Source organism: Sinohyriopsis cumingii, chromosome 4, assembly GCF_028554795.1.
Source record: "Sinohyriopsis cumingii isolate HCF-2022 chromosome 4, ASM2855479v2, whole genome shotgun sequence".
Taxonomy (NCBI): Eukaryota; Metazoa; Mollusca; class Bivalvia; order Unionida; family Unionidae; genus Sinohyriopsis; species Sinohyriopsis cumingii.
The window spans coordinates 28,402,925-28,422,079 of NC_142964.1; the positions used below are offsets into that span (position 1 = coordinate 28,402,925).

The following is a 19,155-nucleotide window of genomic DNA, read 5'->3' on the forward strand; positions in this document are numbered from 1 at the left end:
GGGAGGCAATGCAGTCAAGAACACTAAACTAATCGTTTAAAGCACATGAGTATGATCTCTTTGTTCAAACACTGTCCATAAACAGTATGATCTCTTTGTTCAAACACTGTCCATAAACTTGTGCCATCAGTACTTTCTGACAACCATGGCATTAACACAACAGCTTAAGAACAGTCAGATTCAACTTCAGTCCTCATTGGTTTGGATAATGTCATCATTCCACATGTGATCCAAACACATGGCCAGATTCCCCCTTGCTCAATGCATTTAGCAGGCAATGCTTGATGTGTTCAGCCCATTAAAGTGCAAAAATACTAACTAAATTGAAAAACAGTGGAATAACTCCCCTGGTGAGACTGCCTCATGTATGAACCAACATCAACTACTAGACTTGACAATAAATATAGACTACAGTGAAGAATTAAAAGCACACTTCTGCAAACGGTATGCTAAATAGGTCATGGAGACCATCAGGGAAAAGGAAAACGTCAAAGGCAAATATCTATACACTATTGGTGAACCTTAAAACCTCATCAGTCAAGTTGATTCATGCTGAATGACTTAATTGACAGTGATGCTGATTCAGTGATTTTATCATAAAATCAATGAAGTGTGAGCTATAATACTTTGTTGTAATTAGTAATAAGTAATTGTGCTTCAATCATTAGTATTGTATATTTTTGTTGATTTGGATTAAACATGCATGGACAAAACAAGACATGCTTTCAGGAGGATTTCAATTTTGGATTGCAGTTTCACTTGACAGAATGATTGCTTTGAATATACCAGTTTCTTTTATTATTTTTTTCTTTCATTTTTAGTAATTCTGGTATATCGAAACCTTTATGCATTTTTTCATTTCTTAATGCCCTACTTTTGTCTAACAACATATTGATTTCAGTCAGTGTGTGGAAATTACACTAATGATACCATATAAATACATATATAATTCTATTTTAAAGGTTAAAATAAAACAAACACATGCTTTATAATTCCATTTTATTGTGTTGTTGTTGTAGGGTTTAACGCCATTTTTCAGCACAAGATAGGCTATATATGGCGGCCAGTATTAATGGAGGAAGAACCTGGGGAAACCCCGGAAAGAACCACCAACCTACAAAAAGATACTGGCAAGTTTTCTCACATACATGTACCCACATTGGCTGAGCCGAAGACTCGAACCCACACAGACAGAGGTGAGATGGCAGTGATCCGTAACAGTGAGCTCTTTAGACCACTCTGCCAATCAGGGCCCCTAATTCCATTTTAAGGGTTAAAATAAAATAAACAAATGTAAAAGCCAATATTGTATTACCAGATTACAGTATTGAAATTGATTTACCAGATAGTTTTGTTGATTTCTAGGAATGATTTTATAAGAAAATGGATGTGTGGATAATCTGATAAATCAGCTGTTAAACCTGTATTGATGCTGATGGACAGTCCATCAAACATTATTAAAAAGGTAACAGGATATTCCAATGAAAACATTATTATAATGGTAACACAGGATATTCTAGTAAAAACATTGTTATAAAGGTAACACAAGATATTCCAATTAAAATATTATTGCAAAGGTAACAGGATATTCCAATGAAAACCATTATGAAGATAACAAAGGATATTCCTATAAATACATCACTGAAAAAGGTAACGCATGATATTCCAATGAAAACATTATTGTAAAGATAACTCAAGATGTTCCTAATTAAATGTATGTGGGACAAAATGTCCAAGCTGAATCTTCCCCACCAAGAGTATTTGGGCCAAAACCTCCAGATCTAAACTGGTCTGGGGCTGAAATGACCTGCAGCTATGAACTGGCTTTCACCTTTATATTAAGTATTAACTAGTGCACAAACAGCATGTATATACTTTATGGAAGATACCTGAAAAAATTACATGTATATAAATAAACTCAGTACTTTGAAAATTGCATTGCTCAAAATTTTAACTCGATAATTTATTTCATTTAGTCATTGAACACTTTAAAATTGAAAAAATCAAGATTGACTTGAGAGCAGAAGGAAGAGGTCTTTTTACTGGCTTTATTTTTCTCACTGCCTATCATACAGTTGCAAAAATATGCTGGGAGGGGTTTGATGTTTCTTTAAAATATTAAACCATAATTTAAAATAGGAAATGTAGAAAATGTAAATTGCAGAACACATTTAAAGCCAGTATCAGCCCGTCACATAGGTAAGCAGAACTAGGTTGACAGTTACAGCCAATATCAGCCTGTCACCTAGGTAAGAAAGGACTAGGGTGGCAACCAGATTGTAAATTCATCCCAATTATTTCTTTGATCCTGCTGCTGTAGTGATGACTGTAAACCTAATTTGCATATCAAAATGGAACCGGTGCTCTCTGGCCACTCACTGGAGTTTCCAGTCCCTGTTATAAACAGTCGATGCCAAATACAGATTTGCACAAAAATGCAGTAAACTTAGTAATAAATACCCATGGTAAGCGACATTAACAAACGCTTTACTTTTTGGGGGTAACATTTAATTTACCAGTAACATTTTCAAATTATTAAAATCCATATAAATGTGGATGTAAGTACTGTGTGGTACCAGTAAATACTGTCATGAAGTGTATAAACACAGTGCATACAATAAATGCCTTTCTCAACAGGGATAGTGTCATGAAGTGGATAAACACAGTGCATACATGTCTTTCTCAGTGGGAATAGTGTAATCAAGTGGATAAACACAGTGCATACAATATATGTCTTTCTCAACAGGGATAGTGTCATGAAGTGGATAAACACAGTGCATACATTTCTTTCTCAATGGGAATAGTGTAATGAAGTGGATAAACACAGTGCATACAATAAATGCCTTTCTCAACAGGGATAGTGTCATGAAGTGGATAAACACAGTGCATACATGTCTTTCCCAATGGTAATAGTGTAATGAAGTGGATAAACACAGTACATACAATATATGCCTTTCTCAATGGGAAAAGTGTCATGAAGTGGATAAAAACAGTGCATACAATATATGTCTTTCTCAGTAGGAATAGTGTCATGAAGTGGATAAACGTAGTGCATACAATATATGTCTTTCTCAGTGGGAATAGTGTCATGAAGTGGATAAACACAGTGCATACAATATATGCCTTCTCAATGGGAATAGTGTCATGAAGTGGATAAAAACAGTGCATACAATATATGTCTTTCTGAGTGGGAATAGTGTCATGAAGTGGATAAATGTAGTGCATACAGTACATGTCTTTCTCAATGGGAATAGTGTAATGAAGGGGATAAACAATGCATACAGTATATGCCTTCTCAATGGGAATAGTGTAATGAAGGGGATAAACAATGCATACAATATATGCCTTTCTCACTGGGAGTAGTGCAATGAAGGGGATAAACAATGCATACAATATATGCCTTCTCAATGGGAGTAGTGTAATGAAGGGGATAAACAATGCATACAGTATATGCCTTCTCAATGGGAATAGTGTAATGAAGGGGATAAACAATGCATACAATATATGCCTTTCTCAATGGGAATAGTGTAATGAAGGGGATAAACAATGCATACAATATATGCCTTTCTCAGTGGGAATAGTGTAATGAAGGGGATAAACATTGCATACAGTACATGTCTTTCTCAATGGGAATAGTGTAATGAAGCGGATAAACAATGCATACAATACATGCCTTTCTCAACGGGAACAGTGTAATGAAGCAGATAAACAATGCATACAATACATGCCTTTCTCAATGGGAATAGTGTAATGAAGGGGATAAACAATGCATACAATATATGCCTTTCTCAATGGGAATAGTGTAATGAAGGGGATAAACAATGCATACAATATATGCCTTCTCAATGGGAATAGTGTAATGAAGGGGATAAACAATGCATACAATATATGCCTTTCTCAATGGGAATAGTGTAATGAAGGGGATAAACAATGCATACAATATATGCCTTTCTCAATGGGAATAGTGTAATGAAGGGGATAAACAGTGCATACAGTACATGTCTTTATCAATGGGAATAGTGTAATGAAGGGGATAAACAATGCATACAATACATGCCTTTCTGAATGGGAATAGTGTAATGAAGGGGATAAACAATGCATACAGTATATGCCTTTCTCAATGGGAATAGTGTAATGAAGGGGATAAACAATGCATACAATATATGTCTTCCTCAATGGGAATAGTGTAATGAAGGGGATGAACAATGCATACAATATATGTCTTTCTCAATGGGAATAGTGTAATGAAGGGGATAATGCATACAATATATGTCTTTCTCAATGGGAATAGTGTAATGAAGGGGATAAACAATGCATACAATATATGCCTTTCTCAATGGGAATAGTGTAATGAAGGGGATAAACAATGCATACAATATATGCCTTTCTCAATGGGAATAGTGTAATGAAGTGGATAAACAATGCATACAATATATGCCTTTCTCAATGGGAATAGTGTAATGAAGGGGATAAACAATGCATAAAATGTATGCCTTTCTCGATGGGAATAGTGTAATGAAGGGGATAAACAATGCATACAATATATGTCTTTCTCAATGGGAATAGTGTAATGAAGGGGATAAACAATGCATACAATATATGCCTTTCTCAATGGGAATAGTGTCATGAAGGGGATAAACAATGCATACAGTACATGTCTTTCTCAATGGGAATAGTGTAATGAAGGGGATAAGCAATGCATACAGTACATGTCTTTCTCAATGGGAATAGTGTAATGAAGGGATAAACAATGCATACAATACATGCCTTTCTCAATGGGAATAGTGTAATGAAGGGGATAAACAATGCATACAACATATGCCTTTCTCAATGTGAATAGTGTAATGAAGGGGATAAACAATGCATACAAGATATGCCTTTCTCAATGGGAATAGTGTAATGAAGGGGATAAACAATGCATACAATATATGCCTTTCTCAATGGGAATAGTGTAATGAAAGGGATAAGCAATGCATACAATATATGCCCTTCTCAGTGGGAATAGTGTAATGAAGGGGATAAACAATGCATAAAATATATGCCTTTCTCAATGGGAATAGTGTAATGAAGGAGATAAACAATGCATACAATATATGCCTTTTTCAATGGGAATAGTGTAATGAAGGGGATAAACAGTGCATACAATATATGCCTTTCTCAATGGGAATAGTGTAATGAAGGGGATAAACAGTGCATACAATATATGTCTTTCTCAATGGGAATAGTGGCACGAAAATGTAAAAATATTTAAACAGTATTGGTACATACTGCAAACATCTAGAGTTTCCAATATTACAAAATTATTGTATATCATGCAAATAAGCCTACATATCTACATGAATCAAATTTCCACTTAAAAATAATGCCAACTTACAAATGAGTGTGTATGGAAAGTGGGGGCTTAAAAGAGGGCCCTATGCATACTAACACCAAATGTCTTTCTTATTGATTTGTACACAAATGGACAGACTTTGTTGTCATCACTCAACAGTAACTGGGACCTAGCCAAAAGCAGGCATACATATAAAAGGAGCAAGGAAGTGTTTTCCCTTCTTTTCCTCTGATCTTAAGATCTCAGAGTGTATATAACAAACTGAAATTGACTGCATCGCCCTGAATGAAATCATTAGAAACAGTGCCTTCCCAGAGATAACATTTAACTTTTGCCACCCTTCAGGAGGAAACAGCTACTTTTTAGCAGATTGCCTGAACTTCCCTGAATATGAGTGAGTAGCAGTGTCATCCTTGATAAAGATATTGTGTCTTCTAAGAAGAGGGCAGGAAGCAAAGTTGTATTGCTGGAGTGGCTGGAACTGAGGGCAGGAAGCAAAGTTGCACTCCTGGAGTGGCTGAAACTGAGGGCAGGAAGCAAAGTTGTACTCCTGGATGGGCTGAAACTGAGGGCAGGAAGCAAAGTTGTACTCCTGGAGTGGCTGGAACTGAGGTCAGGAAGCAAAGTTGTACTCCTGGAGTGGTTGGAACTGAGCCTGTTTTAGAGTCTGATGCACCACCCAACAGCAGATAGCAGAGGTAACAGAAGAACACAACCACAAGAGGGTCAGGTGATGTTTTACCTCTTGGTTCTGAGGATTTTCCAAGGAAAGGCCCTAATTAGGGACAGTTCAGTCAGTCTCTGTGAGGAGTCCCATATCATCTATTTCCCTACTTTGCTGGATCATTCCAGGTCTAATACTCCTGTATCCCAGCCAGGTTTGGAACAGGATAATGATATTGCCTTGTCCATCATAGTAGATTGTCAGGAGTTTGCTGATGATCAGGAGGAGAGGGTTCACTCTTCTCTTTTAAGATCTCCAAACTCATCCCACCATGCATCTTGTATGGTTGAAGAGAGGTATGGTCCTTTGACTTACATACAAGTCCTATGTCAAGATCTGCTCTTGCTTCATCTATGGTCAGAGAACTTGTGCAGAGGATCGGCCAGGGATAAGAATTTGCAAGGCAAAATTCGGGGATACAGTCCCCTTTGAAACTCAGAGAACATCAGTCTCAGCTTCCAGATAATGGGTTTATTCATACTCCTGGCCTGCAAACTCCCCCTACCCTCTTTGGATACAAATGGGGATTTTTGGGGGTTATCTGTACACATCTCTGTTAGTCATTGGAGGCTTTATAGTCAAAGGTCATTTCCATAATGATAATCGAATCACATACCAATTTGTTCTCAGAAGCTTCCTTAAGACTTCCGTATGAAGAGTTATCTTCTTTTGCTATATGACTGCTATGAGAATCTGTAGCTATAGCAACAATGTTTGCATTGCCATTCTACCTCAACAAAGAAGTCATATTAGACACTTAATTTTTTTGCCAGAATGTAGCAAAAATCCTTGATGTGAATCATCCTTGAATGTGACACTTTATTCAGCAGTCTCATTCCTGTCATTGCATCTCAGGATTTGAAGGACTATCAACATAGGTCACTTGCTTCAGTTTACTGGCCTGTCAAAACTGGCCAGTAAGCAAACAGCCTGAGCCAGCCATGGGATGGCCCAGATTACAAAAGAAGTGAATGTGGTGGCCACAGATGTAAAGTAGCTGCTTCTAAAACTGCTCCATAACAATTGTATTTGAGACAGAAAAACTTGAGAGGCAAAGGCAAGGTGGTACTTTGACTGATTGGAGGATGCTCCATCAATCCGTATGAAAAATAGTTGTTTTAAACTCTTTTGGAAAAAAACTGTGGCAAGTACTGTTTGAAATTGGACTGGTGGCTTGAAGCTATGAGTCATACTGTTGAAGTTTTCTTACTCCAACCTTTCCGAAGGAGGTTGAATGGGAGGGCATTCCATGAGATGCCTTCACTCTCCAGCAGTGCACCCCTCTTCCTTTAATTCAAGTAAGTGTTTGATCAGCTCATTCAAAGATTTGGTTGACAATCATTGAAGATTGGTGGGTCCTTTTATATAGTGAAAGAGGGTTTACATTTGTGATTCACAGAATTCCTTCCTTAATAAAGGACGCCCATATTTTTTAAATCAGCAAAGTGTAACCAAGTTAAAGGAAGAGGTACACATCCTTCTTCAGAATTATGCAGTAGCGATGGTTCAAAAATCCATTCCTTAGCATTCTACTCCAGGATACTTCTGGTACCCGCAAAGGCAGAAAACTGAGGTTAACTCTTTTCCCCCTAAAAAGAAATCCTGCAAGAGGAAATTTTCAAGCTGAAAGGTGCAGCATCCATTTGAAATGCTACAAGACCTAGAGCCTGGTCAGTTTCTATCAATCTGCAGGATGTGTATTTCCACATTCTATGTTTTCTCTGCATAAGGAATACTTTTGTTTTATCAGACAGGATCTTTGGAGGTATTATGATAGCTGCAATTTGATAATTGCAAACAGCCTCCTCCTTTTACCTTTAGGTCTTTAGCAAGCCATATGCATGGTATCTTGTTGGGGGGGGGGGGTCCAGTTGTTACTGCACAAATTGCAACCCAGACTGCTGCTGTATAACTAGTTGAGTGGCTGGGCTGCAAGAATATTTTTAATTTTTTTGCTCCTTTACAGTCCATCAGCCATCTTCCTTTCTGACAAAATCAGTAAAATTTAGTGACAGAAAATGTAATACTGATATTAAAAAAAGTATTTGCTTGGGAGTAAAAGGAATTTTGATTATCAAATACTTATTTATCACTATAATACTTAACTGTCACTATTAGATTCCCACCTCCTTCCCCATTCTGATGCCCATCGTTAATCAAGGTCCTAGAAAGGAATGAGGATACACTATTACACATGGGCCAGTGACATAGAGTCAGAGTTGCCTGATCTGAAAATTTTAGAACAGGAAAATGGTGAATCTGACATGGACAAGGTGATTTTGTTTTTTCAGTTGTGGAAAGGGTAAGGTAAGCAATAGATACAGGTAAGTATTACATAATTATAATTAGCCTTACTGCTTTTCCAAAGTATGTTTCTCTTATTCATTTTAAATAGTTTTATATAAAACAAAATAGAAATCTTTAACAATATTTGTTGAAAATGCTTTTTTTTTGGTGTGTGGAAAAAACGATTTTAAATAAGGTGTGGGGCCTGTGAATTTGAGTTTGATGTGCATGCTTGCCCTTTATATACTGCAAGTTCGCTCTTATTCTTTCATTTTTAATTTTGTTTTCATTTTGTGATTGTTACCATAAATTGAAATGCCACCAGTCAGAGGCATTCACTTAAATTTAACTATCAAACAATTTTTGTGTTTGCAGAACCAAACAATGCCTCTGAAAGTAATACATATTATGATATGTTATATGTTTGATTGAATAATATGACTTGAACATTCTTCTATTTTTAGGAGCTTCATGCCCATTTAAATGGGTCCATTAGCATAGAAACAATAAAGAAGTTGGCGATGAAGAAGAGCCCAGAGTTGTACAAAGACTGGAGGATGGGTTTTGACAAAGTGAAGGCGGGAACACTTGATAAGTGAGTGCGCCTTGTACTAATTTCATATATATAACATGTTCCCAGCTGCAGATGGCTTCAATCTTTGATTGCATGAAACACTAGCAGTTGATAGGGCAGAGGGCTTCAATCTTTGATTGAATGAAAAACTAGCAGTTCAGGGTTTATGCTGTCACTTGTATTTGACTGCATATAAAATTCATCCCGCTGCAAATGGCGTTGAGTTATCATTACATAGAATGGAGGGATCCCAGGTGGCCAAGTGGTCTGAAGTGCTTACCTTTACAAATAACTGCCATCTCAGCTCTGTCCAGATGGGTTTTGAGTCTTGGGCTCAGCCAATGTGAGTATGTGAGAAAGCTTGCCAGTAGCTTCCCTTATGTTGGTGGTTTTCCCCCGGGTTCTTTCTCCATCAGATATTCTGGCCACCTTGTAGAGCCAATGATGTGATGAAAATTGGCATTTAAACAACAACACTATATAAAACACTGTCAGATCAGACTAGGTGATGTAACATGAAATGAGGAGTTATGTTCATGGAAAGCAAATGAAACCATTGAGTACTGGCATTTCTCCGTACTAGTTAGAACTTAGTTTTTATCTGAAATAATTTAATTGAATTCATGTCACCAGTTTGATGCCAGTTTATCAGTTCTACATCACATACCTGCACCAAACATTTTAGATAAGTGTTCTTGGGGTAAGGAAGAATCTTCTCTCTTTGGGGGTAAAAGGTCTCTGTAACTGAAAGAAGAGAAATGATTTCTGCACAATAACATTAGTTTGACTTCACTTACATGGATAGCTTGCACTTGGGGTGAGGTAGAAGCTATCCATTTTTGGGTCAAAAGGTCAGGGTTTCTAGCTGAAGAAGAGAATTTGTTTCTGCACAGTAGCATTAGTTCTACGTTACTGACCTAGACCATATTTTGGAATGTCTTGCATTTGGGATAAGGAAGAAGCCAGTTGATTTGAGGGTCAAAAGATCAAGGATTAAGGCACTGACTGAAAGAAAAAAACTGGTTTTTGTATACTAACTTTATTTCTAAATCATGTACCTTGACCAAAATTTGTGGAAGGTCTGCACTTAAGGTATGGAAAAGGCCTATTGATTTTGAGGTCAGGGGTCAGGTGTCATTGTAGCTCAAAGCAAAATGGGTTTTGCACAGTAACTTTTATTTTTTTATATGCCTTGCTCAAACCTTATGGATGGATTGCAGCTGGGATAATGAAGAAACATGTACACTTTTGGACCAAAATGTTAAAGGTCACATATACTTTTACAAAAGTTCAAGATCATTTTAAACCCACTGGCAACCAATCTCTAGATTCAACCATGCCCATCTAGTACCTGCACTGAGGACTGTTAAACCAGAGGCAGGTGTATACTCTACCATAAAAGGTACTTTAATTTGTTTAGCTTATGAGGGCCAAATTTGTGAAGTTATGGATCTTTTCCCTGCATAATTAGTATGATTAGATAAGTAGTACTGAAACAACATACCAAAATACAACAACTGTTTCTTTAAAGAATCATGTTGCCTTAATAATCTTGTTTCCCACTTATTTAACAAGTACAAATTTTCATACATTATTCTTAATTGTGTAAGTATTCAATACAAAATTTGTGTTTTTATTTTTCTTGAATTTCAGTGTTTTCCAAATGTTTAAGCTGATTCACCAAATATCAGACAACACTGAAGCCATTTACACAGTAAGTAGTACACACCAAATATCAGACAACACTGAAGCCATTTACACAGTAAGTAGAGTATCCATTTATTCAAGCAGTACAATGCCTTCATTACTTTGTACAAATGGGGTTTATTCAAGCAGTGCAATGCCTTCATTACTTTGTACAAATGGGGTTTATTCAAGCAGTGCAATTTCTTCATTACTTTGTACAAATGGGGTTTATTCAAGCAGTGCAATGCCTTCACTACTTTGTACAAATGGGGTTTATTCACGCAGTGCAATGCCTTCATTACTTTGTACAAATGAGGTTTATTCGAGGAGTGCAGTGCCTTCATTACTTTGTACAAATGGGGTTTATTCAAGCAGTGTAGTGCCTTGCTTGTAGTCAGAGCTTGAATCTGACACTGAGTTTCCACCACTAACCAATCAGAAATAACCTTTCAAAATTAACATTATCTGTGATTGTTCAGAGCAAAATCTTAAGTTCTGGAGATTTATGATGTCTAGGCCTGATCTGCCAATGCGTTATGAATTTTCTGATCTGAATTTCTTTTCTTTGCTGTTGGATGCTCGTCATACAGATTAATATTAGAGAAGGGCACTGATGATTCCAGTTCAGTAAATCCGAGAACGGCACCCATGAAACCAGTTCAGTAAATCCAAGAAGGGCACCATTTAATCCAGTTCAGTAAATCCAAGAAGGGCACCAATGAATCCAGTTCAGTAAATCCGAGAAGGGCACCGATGAATCCAGTTCAGTAAATCTGAGATTACACCGATGAATCCAGTTCAGTAAATCCAAGAAGGGCACAGATGAATCCTGTTTAGTAAATCCAAGAAGCGCACTGATGAATCCAGTTTATTAAATAAGGGAAGACCACCAGTGAACCTGATTTAGTAGATCAGAGAAAGGCACTAAAGAATCAAGTTCATTTGAACAGAGAATGGTGCCAAAGAAAACAGTTCATTAGATCAGAAAAGGGCACAAAATAATCAAGTTCATTAAATCAGAGAAGAGCTCCAATGAATCCACATTATTAAATCACACTAGGGTGTCATTGCATTCATTTCAGTTGGTCAGAGAAAAGGGCACAAGTGAATCTGGTTCATTAGATCAGAGAAGGGAACCGATGCATCCAGTTTGGTTTATCATAGACGGACACCTGTCAATCCAGTACAGTAGATCAGAGGTCGGCACCACTGAATCCAATTCAGTAGATTAGAGAAGCATGTGATGAATCCAGTTCAGTAGATCAGAGAAGGGTGCAGTCAGTCTAGTTCAGCAAATGACAGAATGGTGGTTGTGAATCTGATTCAGTGTCAGAAGGACACCGATAAATCCTGTTCACTAGATCAGAGAAAGGCACCGATAACTCCTATTCATTAGATCAGAGAAGGGCACTGATAAATCCTATTCACTAGATCAGAGAAGGGCACAGATAAATCCTATTCACTAGATCATAGAAGGGCACCAATAAATCCTATTCACTAGATCAAAGAAGTGCACCAATAAATCCTACTCTCTAGATCAAAGAAGGGCACCAATAAATCCTGTTCACTAGATCAAAGAAGTGCACCAGTGAATCAGAGAAGGGAACCAATAAATCCTCTTCAGTAGATCAGAGAAAAGTATCAATAAATCCAATCCTCTGGATCAGAGAAGGACACCAATAGATCCTGTTCACTTGATTAGAGAATGGTGCCAATGCCTTTTAAGTCACTAGATCAGGAAAGGGCAACAGTGAATCCAATTCAGTAGCTCAGAGAAGGGCATAAATGAATCCAATTCATAATATTGGAAACTGGTGCCAATAAAACCAGTTCACTAGACTGGAGAAGAGTACCAAAGCATCAGTGTCAGTAGATCAGACAAAATGTGCCAGTGAATCCATTTCACTAGATAAGAAAAGGGCACTAAGGAATCCAATGCTTCAGATTGTATGTTTTTTGTTGTGGTTTTTTTTGTTCCAAAGGGCTGATTGCCCATCAGTTCCTCTGATTATTGTTGTTACAATGGGCTGTTTGCCCATCAGTGCTTCAGATTATTTTTGTTACCATGGGCTGTTTGCCCATAAGTGCTTCAGATTATTTTTGTTACAATAGCCCATTTGCCCATCAGTGCTTCAGATTATTTTTGTTACCATGGGCTGTTTGCCTTCAGTGCTTCAGATTATTTTTGTTACAATGGGCTGTTTGCCCATCAGTGCTTAGATTATTTTTGTTACAATGGGCTGTTTATCAAATAATTAGCCCCAAAACTGGTTACAACATAAAACACTTAAACTTCTCAAGTGTTAAGACACTAATGACTATTCTTTCTAAGAACATCAATAATAAATCTAGCTAGATTGCGAAACAGATGCCCAGATGTGGGTCATTCCTCTGGAAAAACCAGAGTTCGCAACGATTGCTACATGTTATTTGCCACGTATTCCAAGTATGGTCTCGATTTCACTTTATGAATCTTACTCTGAGAAAGAATAAATAAAATAAAAGAAAGTTGTTTACTACAACTCTTACTGGTTCTGAATCAAGGTCAGGAACTAGGTCAGTATTCGATACAGTATCTCTATAAAGATGTTTACGACAAAAATAACTAAAAAACTGCCAGAACTGAACAATATCAAATCCAGTAAATAAAGTTACATTACAATAGCATGTAATAGAATAAAAAAATTAAAACTTACAATCAAACAATTAAATTAAATCAAATATAAATTAAATCAGATATACATAACACATCCCCCCTTATAGAAAAAGAAAGATTTATATTGTAAAGCTTTCTTTTTACCATAGATTAATTATATATGAGGTTTAAAACAAAATAACATAAGAAGAACTCTTATGAATTATACAAAGTGTACATGAAATAATATTTCTCTACACGGGAAAGTGCATCTGCTATTAAATTATCTTTTCCCTCGATGTGCCTGATGTCACTATAATATTTCTGTAACAACAAACTCATCTTAGTGGTCTTTGATTTTTATTTTTCATCTTGCCGATGAAAATAAGAAGGTTGTGATCACTAAACACAATAATCGAAGAAGGAGCTGAACTAATGTGAACTTCAAAATGTTGTATTGCCAGTATCAAAGCCAAACATTCCTTCTCTATTGTTGAATAATTTCTTTGGTGTTTATTTAATTTCTTAGAAAAATAGCACACTCGCTGTTCAACACCATTTTTATCTTTTTTAATCAATACTGCTCCAACCCCAACATCACTGGCATCAACAGACAGTTTAAATGATTGGCTGAAATTTGGAGCTGTAAGAACTGGTGCACTCTTAAGTATGGCTTTTAACTTATGAAAAGCCTCCTGACATTTTTCAGTCCAATGAAGCTTGGTTTTCTTGCTCAATAAATTTGTCATGGGTTCAGCAATTATCAAAAAATTCGAACAAAATTTCTGATAGTATCCAGCCATACCTAAAAATCACATCAGTTGCTTTTTTACTAACAGGCACAGGGAATTCAGAGATAGCCTTGACCATAGCATCTATAGGTTTAACTTGTCCATGTCCCATGATATGTCCTAGAAATGTTACACAAGCATGGCAGAACTCACTTTTGGATAAATTAATTGTCAAACTTGGCGTCACTGAGTCTATCAAAGAATTTCCAAATTGTTGCTAAATGTTCTTTCCAGGTGTCCTTACATCATCGATGTAAGCATCACAATTATCTAGACCAGAGGTAATCATGTTCATTAGACACTGAAAAGTACTTGTCAAACCTTTCATCCTAAATGGATTTCACTTTATATTGATAAAGACCATCTGGAGTCCCAAATGCCGAAATTTCCTTTGCTCTTTCCTTTAGTGGAATTTGCCAGAATCCTTTCAGAAGGTCAAATTAAGTGACATACTTGGCATTTCTGATTTTTTCAATGCACAGTCATCAGTTCTTGGTAATGGAAATGAATCTATTTTAGTCACACTGTTCACCTTCCTATAATCAGTGCACATATGGAAAGTTTTATCTGGTTTCCAAACAAGTATACCTGGTGAACTCCAGTCACTTTTACTGAGCTCTACAAAATCATTCTCCAGCAAATACTGAATTTCTTTGTTCAAGTATTCCTCTTTGATAGGGTTCATCCTGTATGGGTGTTGTTTCACAGGTGTCGAATTTACAATTTCAGTGTCATGAAAAAATTTGTTCTTGTAGGAACATCTGGAAATACGTGCTCATATTTAAATGATAACTGTTTAAATTCATTCCTTTCTTGCTTTTGCAAATGTGAAAGTTTCTGGATCAGATTGGCCTACCTTGCTACAAATCTGTACACCTGATTTCTGATCCAGATTTGATCAGACTGGAAATATTGTTATATTATCAAGATCTCAGAAGAATTAAATAAATTGGTAAGATCCATGATTAATACTGAAGTGTTCTTACTTTTGATTGGCTTAGCCTGATAGCAGTGTGGAGGCAATGGTTTTCATACAGTTTTAATCAGACTCAGAGTTCATGCTTGTATCATTAAAATTTTCTGCAAGTTTGATAATGAGCAAGTCCATGCCTACTAATGAGGTGATCTTGCTTCTGATTGGCTGTACTTGCTACCAGTCTGGAGGCCACATTTTTGATTCAGGTTTAATCTAACTTAGAATATTTGTTTGTTTCATCAATATCTTGGTCAGGTTTTATAATGAATGAGATTGACACATATTAATGGTGTGATCTTGCATCTAATCACATAATCTTTTTGCCAATCTGGAATGAGCAAGATCTGTGCATATAAATGATGTAATCTTGCATCAGATTGGGTGACTTTGTGATGCAAACCAGGTGAGCAATATCAGACCAACTTGTGTCTTTTGTTTGGAAAGAAATTGTTTTGCATCATCTGCCTTTCAGCCGTTGATGCTATTTGGTTTATTATGCAGTAAATACGTACTTTATTGACACTTGGTTTACTTGTGAAAATAGAGCAGTTTTCATGAACATTGGTTTTTTTTGTAAATATACTGAGAGAATTAATCTGTCAAAATATTGCATTAACAGGAACCCAACTGTTCATGTATTAACTAAAAGTAATTTTCTTAATTACTTAAAAGTAATTAAAAAAATGGAATTTTCAAAATGTGTACTTTTTATTTTCATGAGAATAAATTTGTATGATTGAAGGTATTTTCATTGATATATTTTCTTTTTTCAGATTGCCTATGATGTCATTCATGAATTTTCTGCCGACAATGTGAAGTACCTAGAACTACGCAGCACCCCCCGTGATGCACCTTCCTCTGGGATGACAAAGAGTTCTTACATTGAGGCTGTTTTGAAAGCTATTGAGGACTGTCGTAAAGAAAAACTTGACATTGTGGTGAATTTCCTGCTGGCTATAGACCGGAGGAATGATTTGTCAGTTGCTAAGGAAACAGTTGACCTTGCAGAGAGATATTCCAGACTGAGTGGTGGAACAGTAGTAGGAATAGACCTGAGCGGAGACCCCACTGTAAGTATTGATAAGAATACTATATGCACAAAACCTAATATGTGTTTGGTTCTAAGTCCTTTATATACAGAACTTCATGTGTTTTTGGTTCTATGTCCTTTATACACAGAACTTTATGTGTGTTTTATTCTAAGTCCTTTATGCACAGATTTTCATGTGCTTTTGCTTTTAAGTCCTATTTACACAGAACTTCATGTGTGTTTGGTTCCAAGTCCTATTTAAACAGAACTTTATGTTTGTTTGGTTCCAAGTCCTGTTTACACAGAACTTTATGTTTGTTTGGTTCCAAGTCCTATTTACACAGAAGTTAATGTTTCTTTGGTTCTAAGTCCTTTATACACAGAACTTCATGTTTCTTTGGTTCTGAGCCATTTATACACAGAACTTCATGTGTGTTTGGTTCTAAGTCCTGTATACACAGAACTTCACGTGTTTTTGGTTCTATGCCCTTTATACATAGAACTTTATGTGTGTTTGGTTCTAAGTCCTTTATACACAGATTTTCATGTGTTTTTGGTTCTAAGTCCTATTTACACAGAAATTCATGTCTGTTTGGTTCCAAGTCCTATTTACATAGAACTTTATGTTTGTTTGGTTCCAAGTCCTATTCACACAGAACTTAATGTTTCTTTGGTTCTAAGTTCTATTTACACAGAACTTCATGTTTGTTTGATTCCAAGTCCTTTATAGACAGAACTTCATGCTCGTTTGGTTCCAAGTCCTTTATGCACAGAAATTCATGTGTGTTTGATTCCAAGTCCTATTTACACAGAACTTCATGTGTGTCTGGTTCTAAGTCCTTTATACACAGAACTTTATGTGTGTTTGGTTCTAAGTCCTTTATACACAGATTTTCATGTGTTTTTGGTTCTAAGTCCTCTTTACACAGACCTTTATGTGTGTTTGGTTCCAAGTCCTATTTACACAGAACTTCATGTGTGTTTGGTTCTAAGTCCTTTATACACAGAACTTTATGTGTGTTTGGTTCTAAGTCCTTTATATACAGATTTTCATGTGTTTTTGGTTCTAAGTCTTATTTACACAGAAATTCATGTGTGTTTGGTTCCAAGTCCTATTTACATAGAACTTTATGTTTGTTTGGTTCCAAGTCGTATTCACACAGAACTTAATGTTTCTTTGGTTCTAAGTTCTATTTACACAGAACTTCATGTTTCTTTGGTTCTAACTCCTTTATACACAGAACTTCATGTGTGTTTGGTTCCAAGTCCTTTATGCACAGAAATTCATGTGTGTTTGGTTCTAAGTCCTTTATACACAGATTTTCATGTGTGTTTGGTTCCAAGTCCTATTTACACAGAACTTCATGTGCATTTGGTTCTAAGTCCTTTATACACAGATTTTCATGTGTTTTGGTTCTAAGTCCTATTTACACAGAACTTCATGTGTGTTTGGTTCCAAGTCTTATTTACATAGAACTTTATATTTGTTTGGTTCCTAGTCCTATTTACACAGAACTTTATGTTTGTTTGGTTCCAAGTCCTATTTACACAGAACCTAATGTTTCTTTGGTTCTAAGTTCTATTTAGACAGTTGTTGTTGTTGTTGTTGTTGTTGTTGTTATTGTGGAATTTAACGCCATTTTTCAGCACACGATAGGCTATGCATGGCGGCCAGAATTAATGGTGGAGGAAGAACCTGGGAATAACCACTGACCCACGAGAAGCTACTGGCAGGCTTTCTCACGTGCCCACATTGGCCGAATCCTAGATTCAAACCCACACAGACAGAGGTGAGATGGCATTGATCCATAACGGAGAGTGCTTTAGACCACTCTGGGCCCCTCTATTTAGACAGAACTTAATGTGTTTGGTTCTATATCCTTTATACATAGAACTTTATTGTATTTGGTTCTATGTCCTTTATACACATAACTTCATGTGTGTTTGGTTCCAAGTCCTATTTACACAGAACTTTATGTTTGTTTGGTTCCAAGTCCTATTTACACAGAACTTCATGTGTGTTTGGTTCTAAGTCCTTTATACACAGAACTTCATGTTTGTTTGGTTCTAAGTCCTTTATACACAGAACTTCATGTGTTTTTGGAGGAAGGTGGCCTATAAATGAAACCAACTAGGAATGATTTTGCATTATTTTGAAAAAATTCCACCCAGATACTCTCAATTTCATGTGACTCCAAGTCAAGTTGTCTTTCTGCATTTACATCTTCCCTAATGTAAACAACAAGACCTGCCCCAGCTGTCTTTCTGTTCCTGCATAATGGTTTATTGTAGCCTTGACAGTGAAATAGATCATCATTGTGGTTAGCATTTAATTTGGTTTCAGTGAGTCCTAAAACATGTATATTATTTTCCTTGGAAGACAACATTAACTTAAATCTTGTCTATTTTTCCCACTATACCTTGTACATTTAAGTGACCGATGTTAAAACCTTTTGTATTATTTATTTTCATATCAATTATATGTATGTCATCATGCAGTGGGGTACTCACCGAGATTGTCTCCATACTACTTTTATCATTCTGACAAAGTAACATACAGGCCCTGAAAATCCAAATAATTTTTACATTTACAATAGTATCCACTGAATAGTTAGAGAAAAGAGTCTCACTAGGTACATTTAGATTTGTTGTAAATGAAGCATTGGCATTCTCCTCTTTGCCAGCTTCCTAATATGTATAATACATTGATTGACAAAGTCTTTGTTTGTGTCCATATTTATGGCATCTGAAGTACTCAGTCTGTTTGCCATGATGGCATACCTATGTCACATGCCCAGTTTCTCCACAGTAAAGAGAGTAGTCTTCATTACAGTGCCTGAAAATGGGGGCATATATGTTAATATTTCTCAGTAGTTGAAAGGTTCCTTTTCTACTTAGATGAATTTTGTCTCTGGTGGAGACTTAGGTTGACATCCAGGTTCTGAAGAAAGATGTGTATTGTGGAATATACTGTAGGTTGAAATCTTCATATAGGTCAATTATCAGATCATTGATTTCTTTCTCCTTCATGTCCACACAAGGAGTTAGTCCTGATATCATAATTTTACATGTATTTGGGCTGCAATACCTAGCAGCATACAGTAAACTTTCGAAATCTGTT

At 36.3% G+C, this 19,155-nt stretch overlaps 1 protein-coding gene across 2 annotated transcripts in view; it reads left to right on the plus strand.

The window, feature by feature from the left end:
- LOC149800863 (N6-Methyl-AMP deaminase-like) overlaps positions 1-19,155 on the plus strand; it is a 45,904-nt gene that overhangs the window by 7,546 nt on the left and 19,203 nt on the right. The window contains exons 2-4 of one of the 2 annotated variants that reach the window (XM_089954876.1): positions 8,807-8,937; positions 10,570-10,678; positions 15,778-16,074. In XM_089954876.1, coding sequence (XP_089811002.1) covers positions 8,807-8,937; positions 10,570-10,678; positions 15,778-16,074 — 537 coding nt within the window. The remainder of the gene's footprint in view (positions 1-8,806; positions 8,938-10,569; positions 10,679-15,777; positions 16,075-19,155) is intronic. The other variant, XM_089954878.1, reaches the window with a different exon arrangement.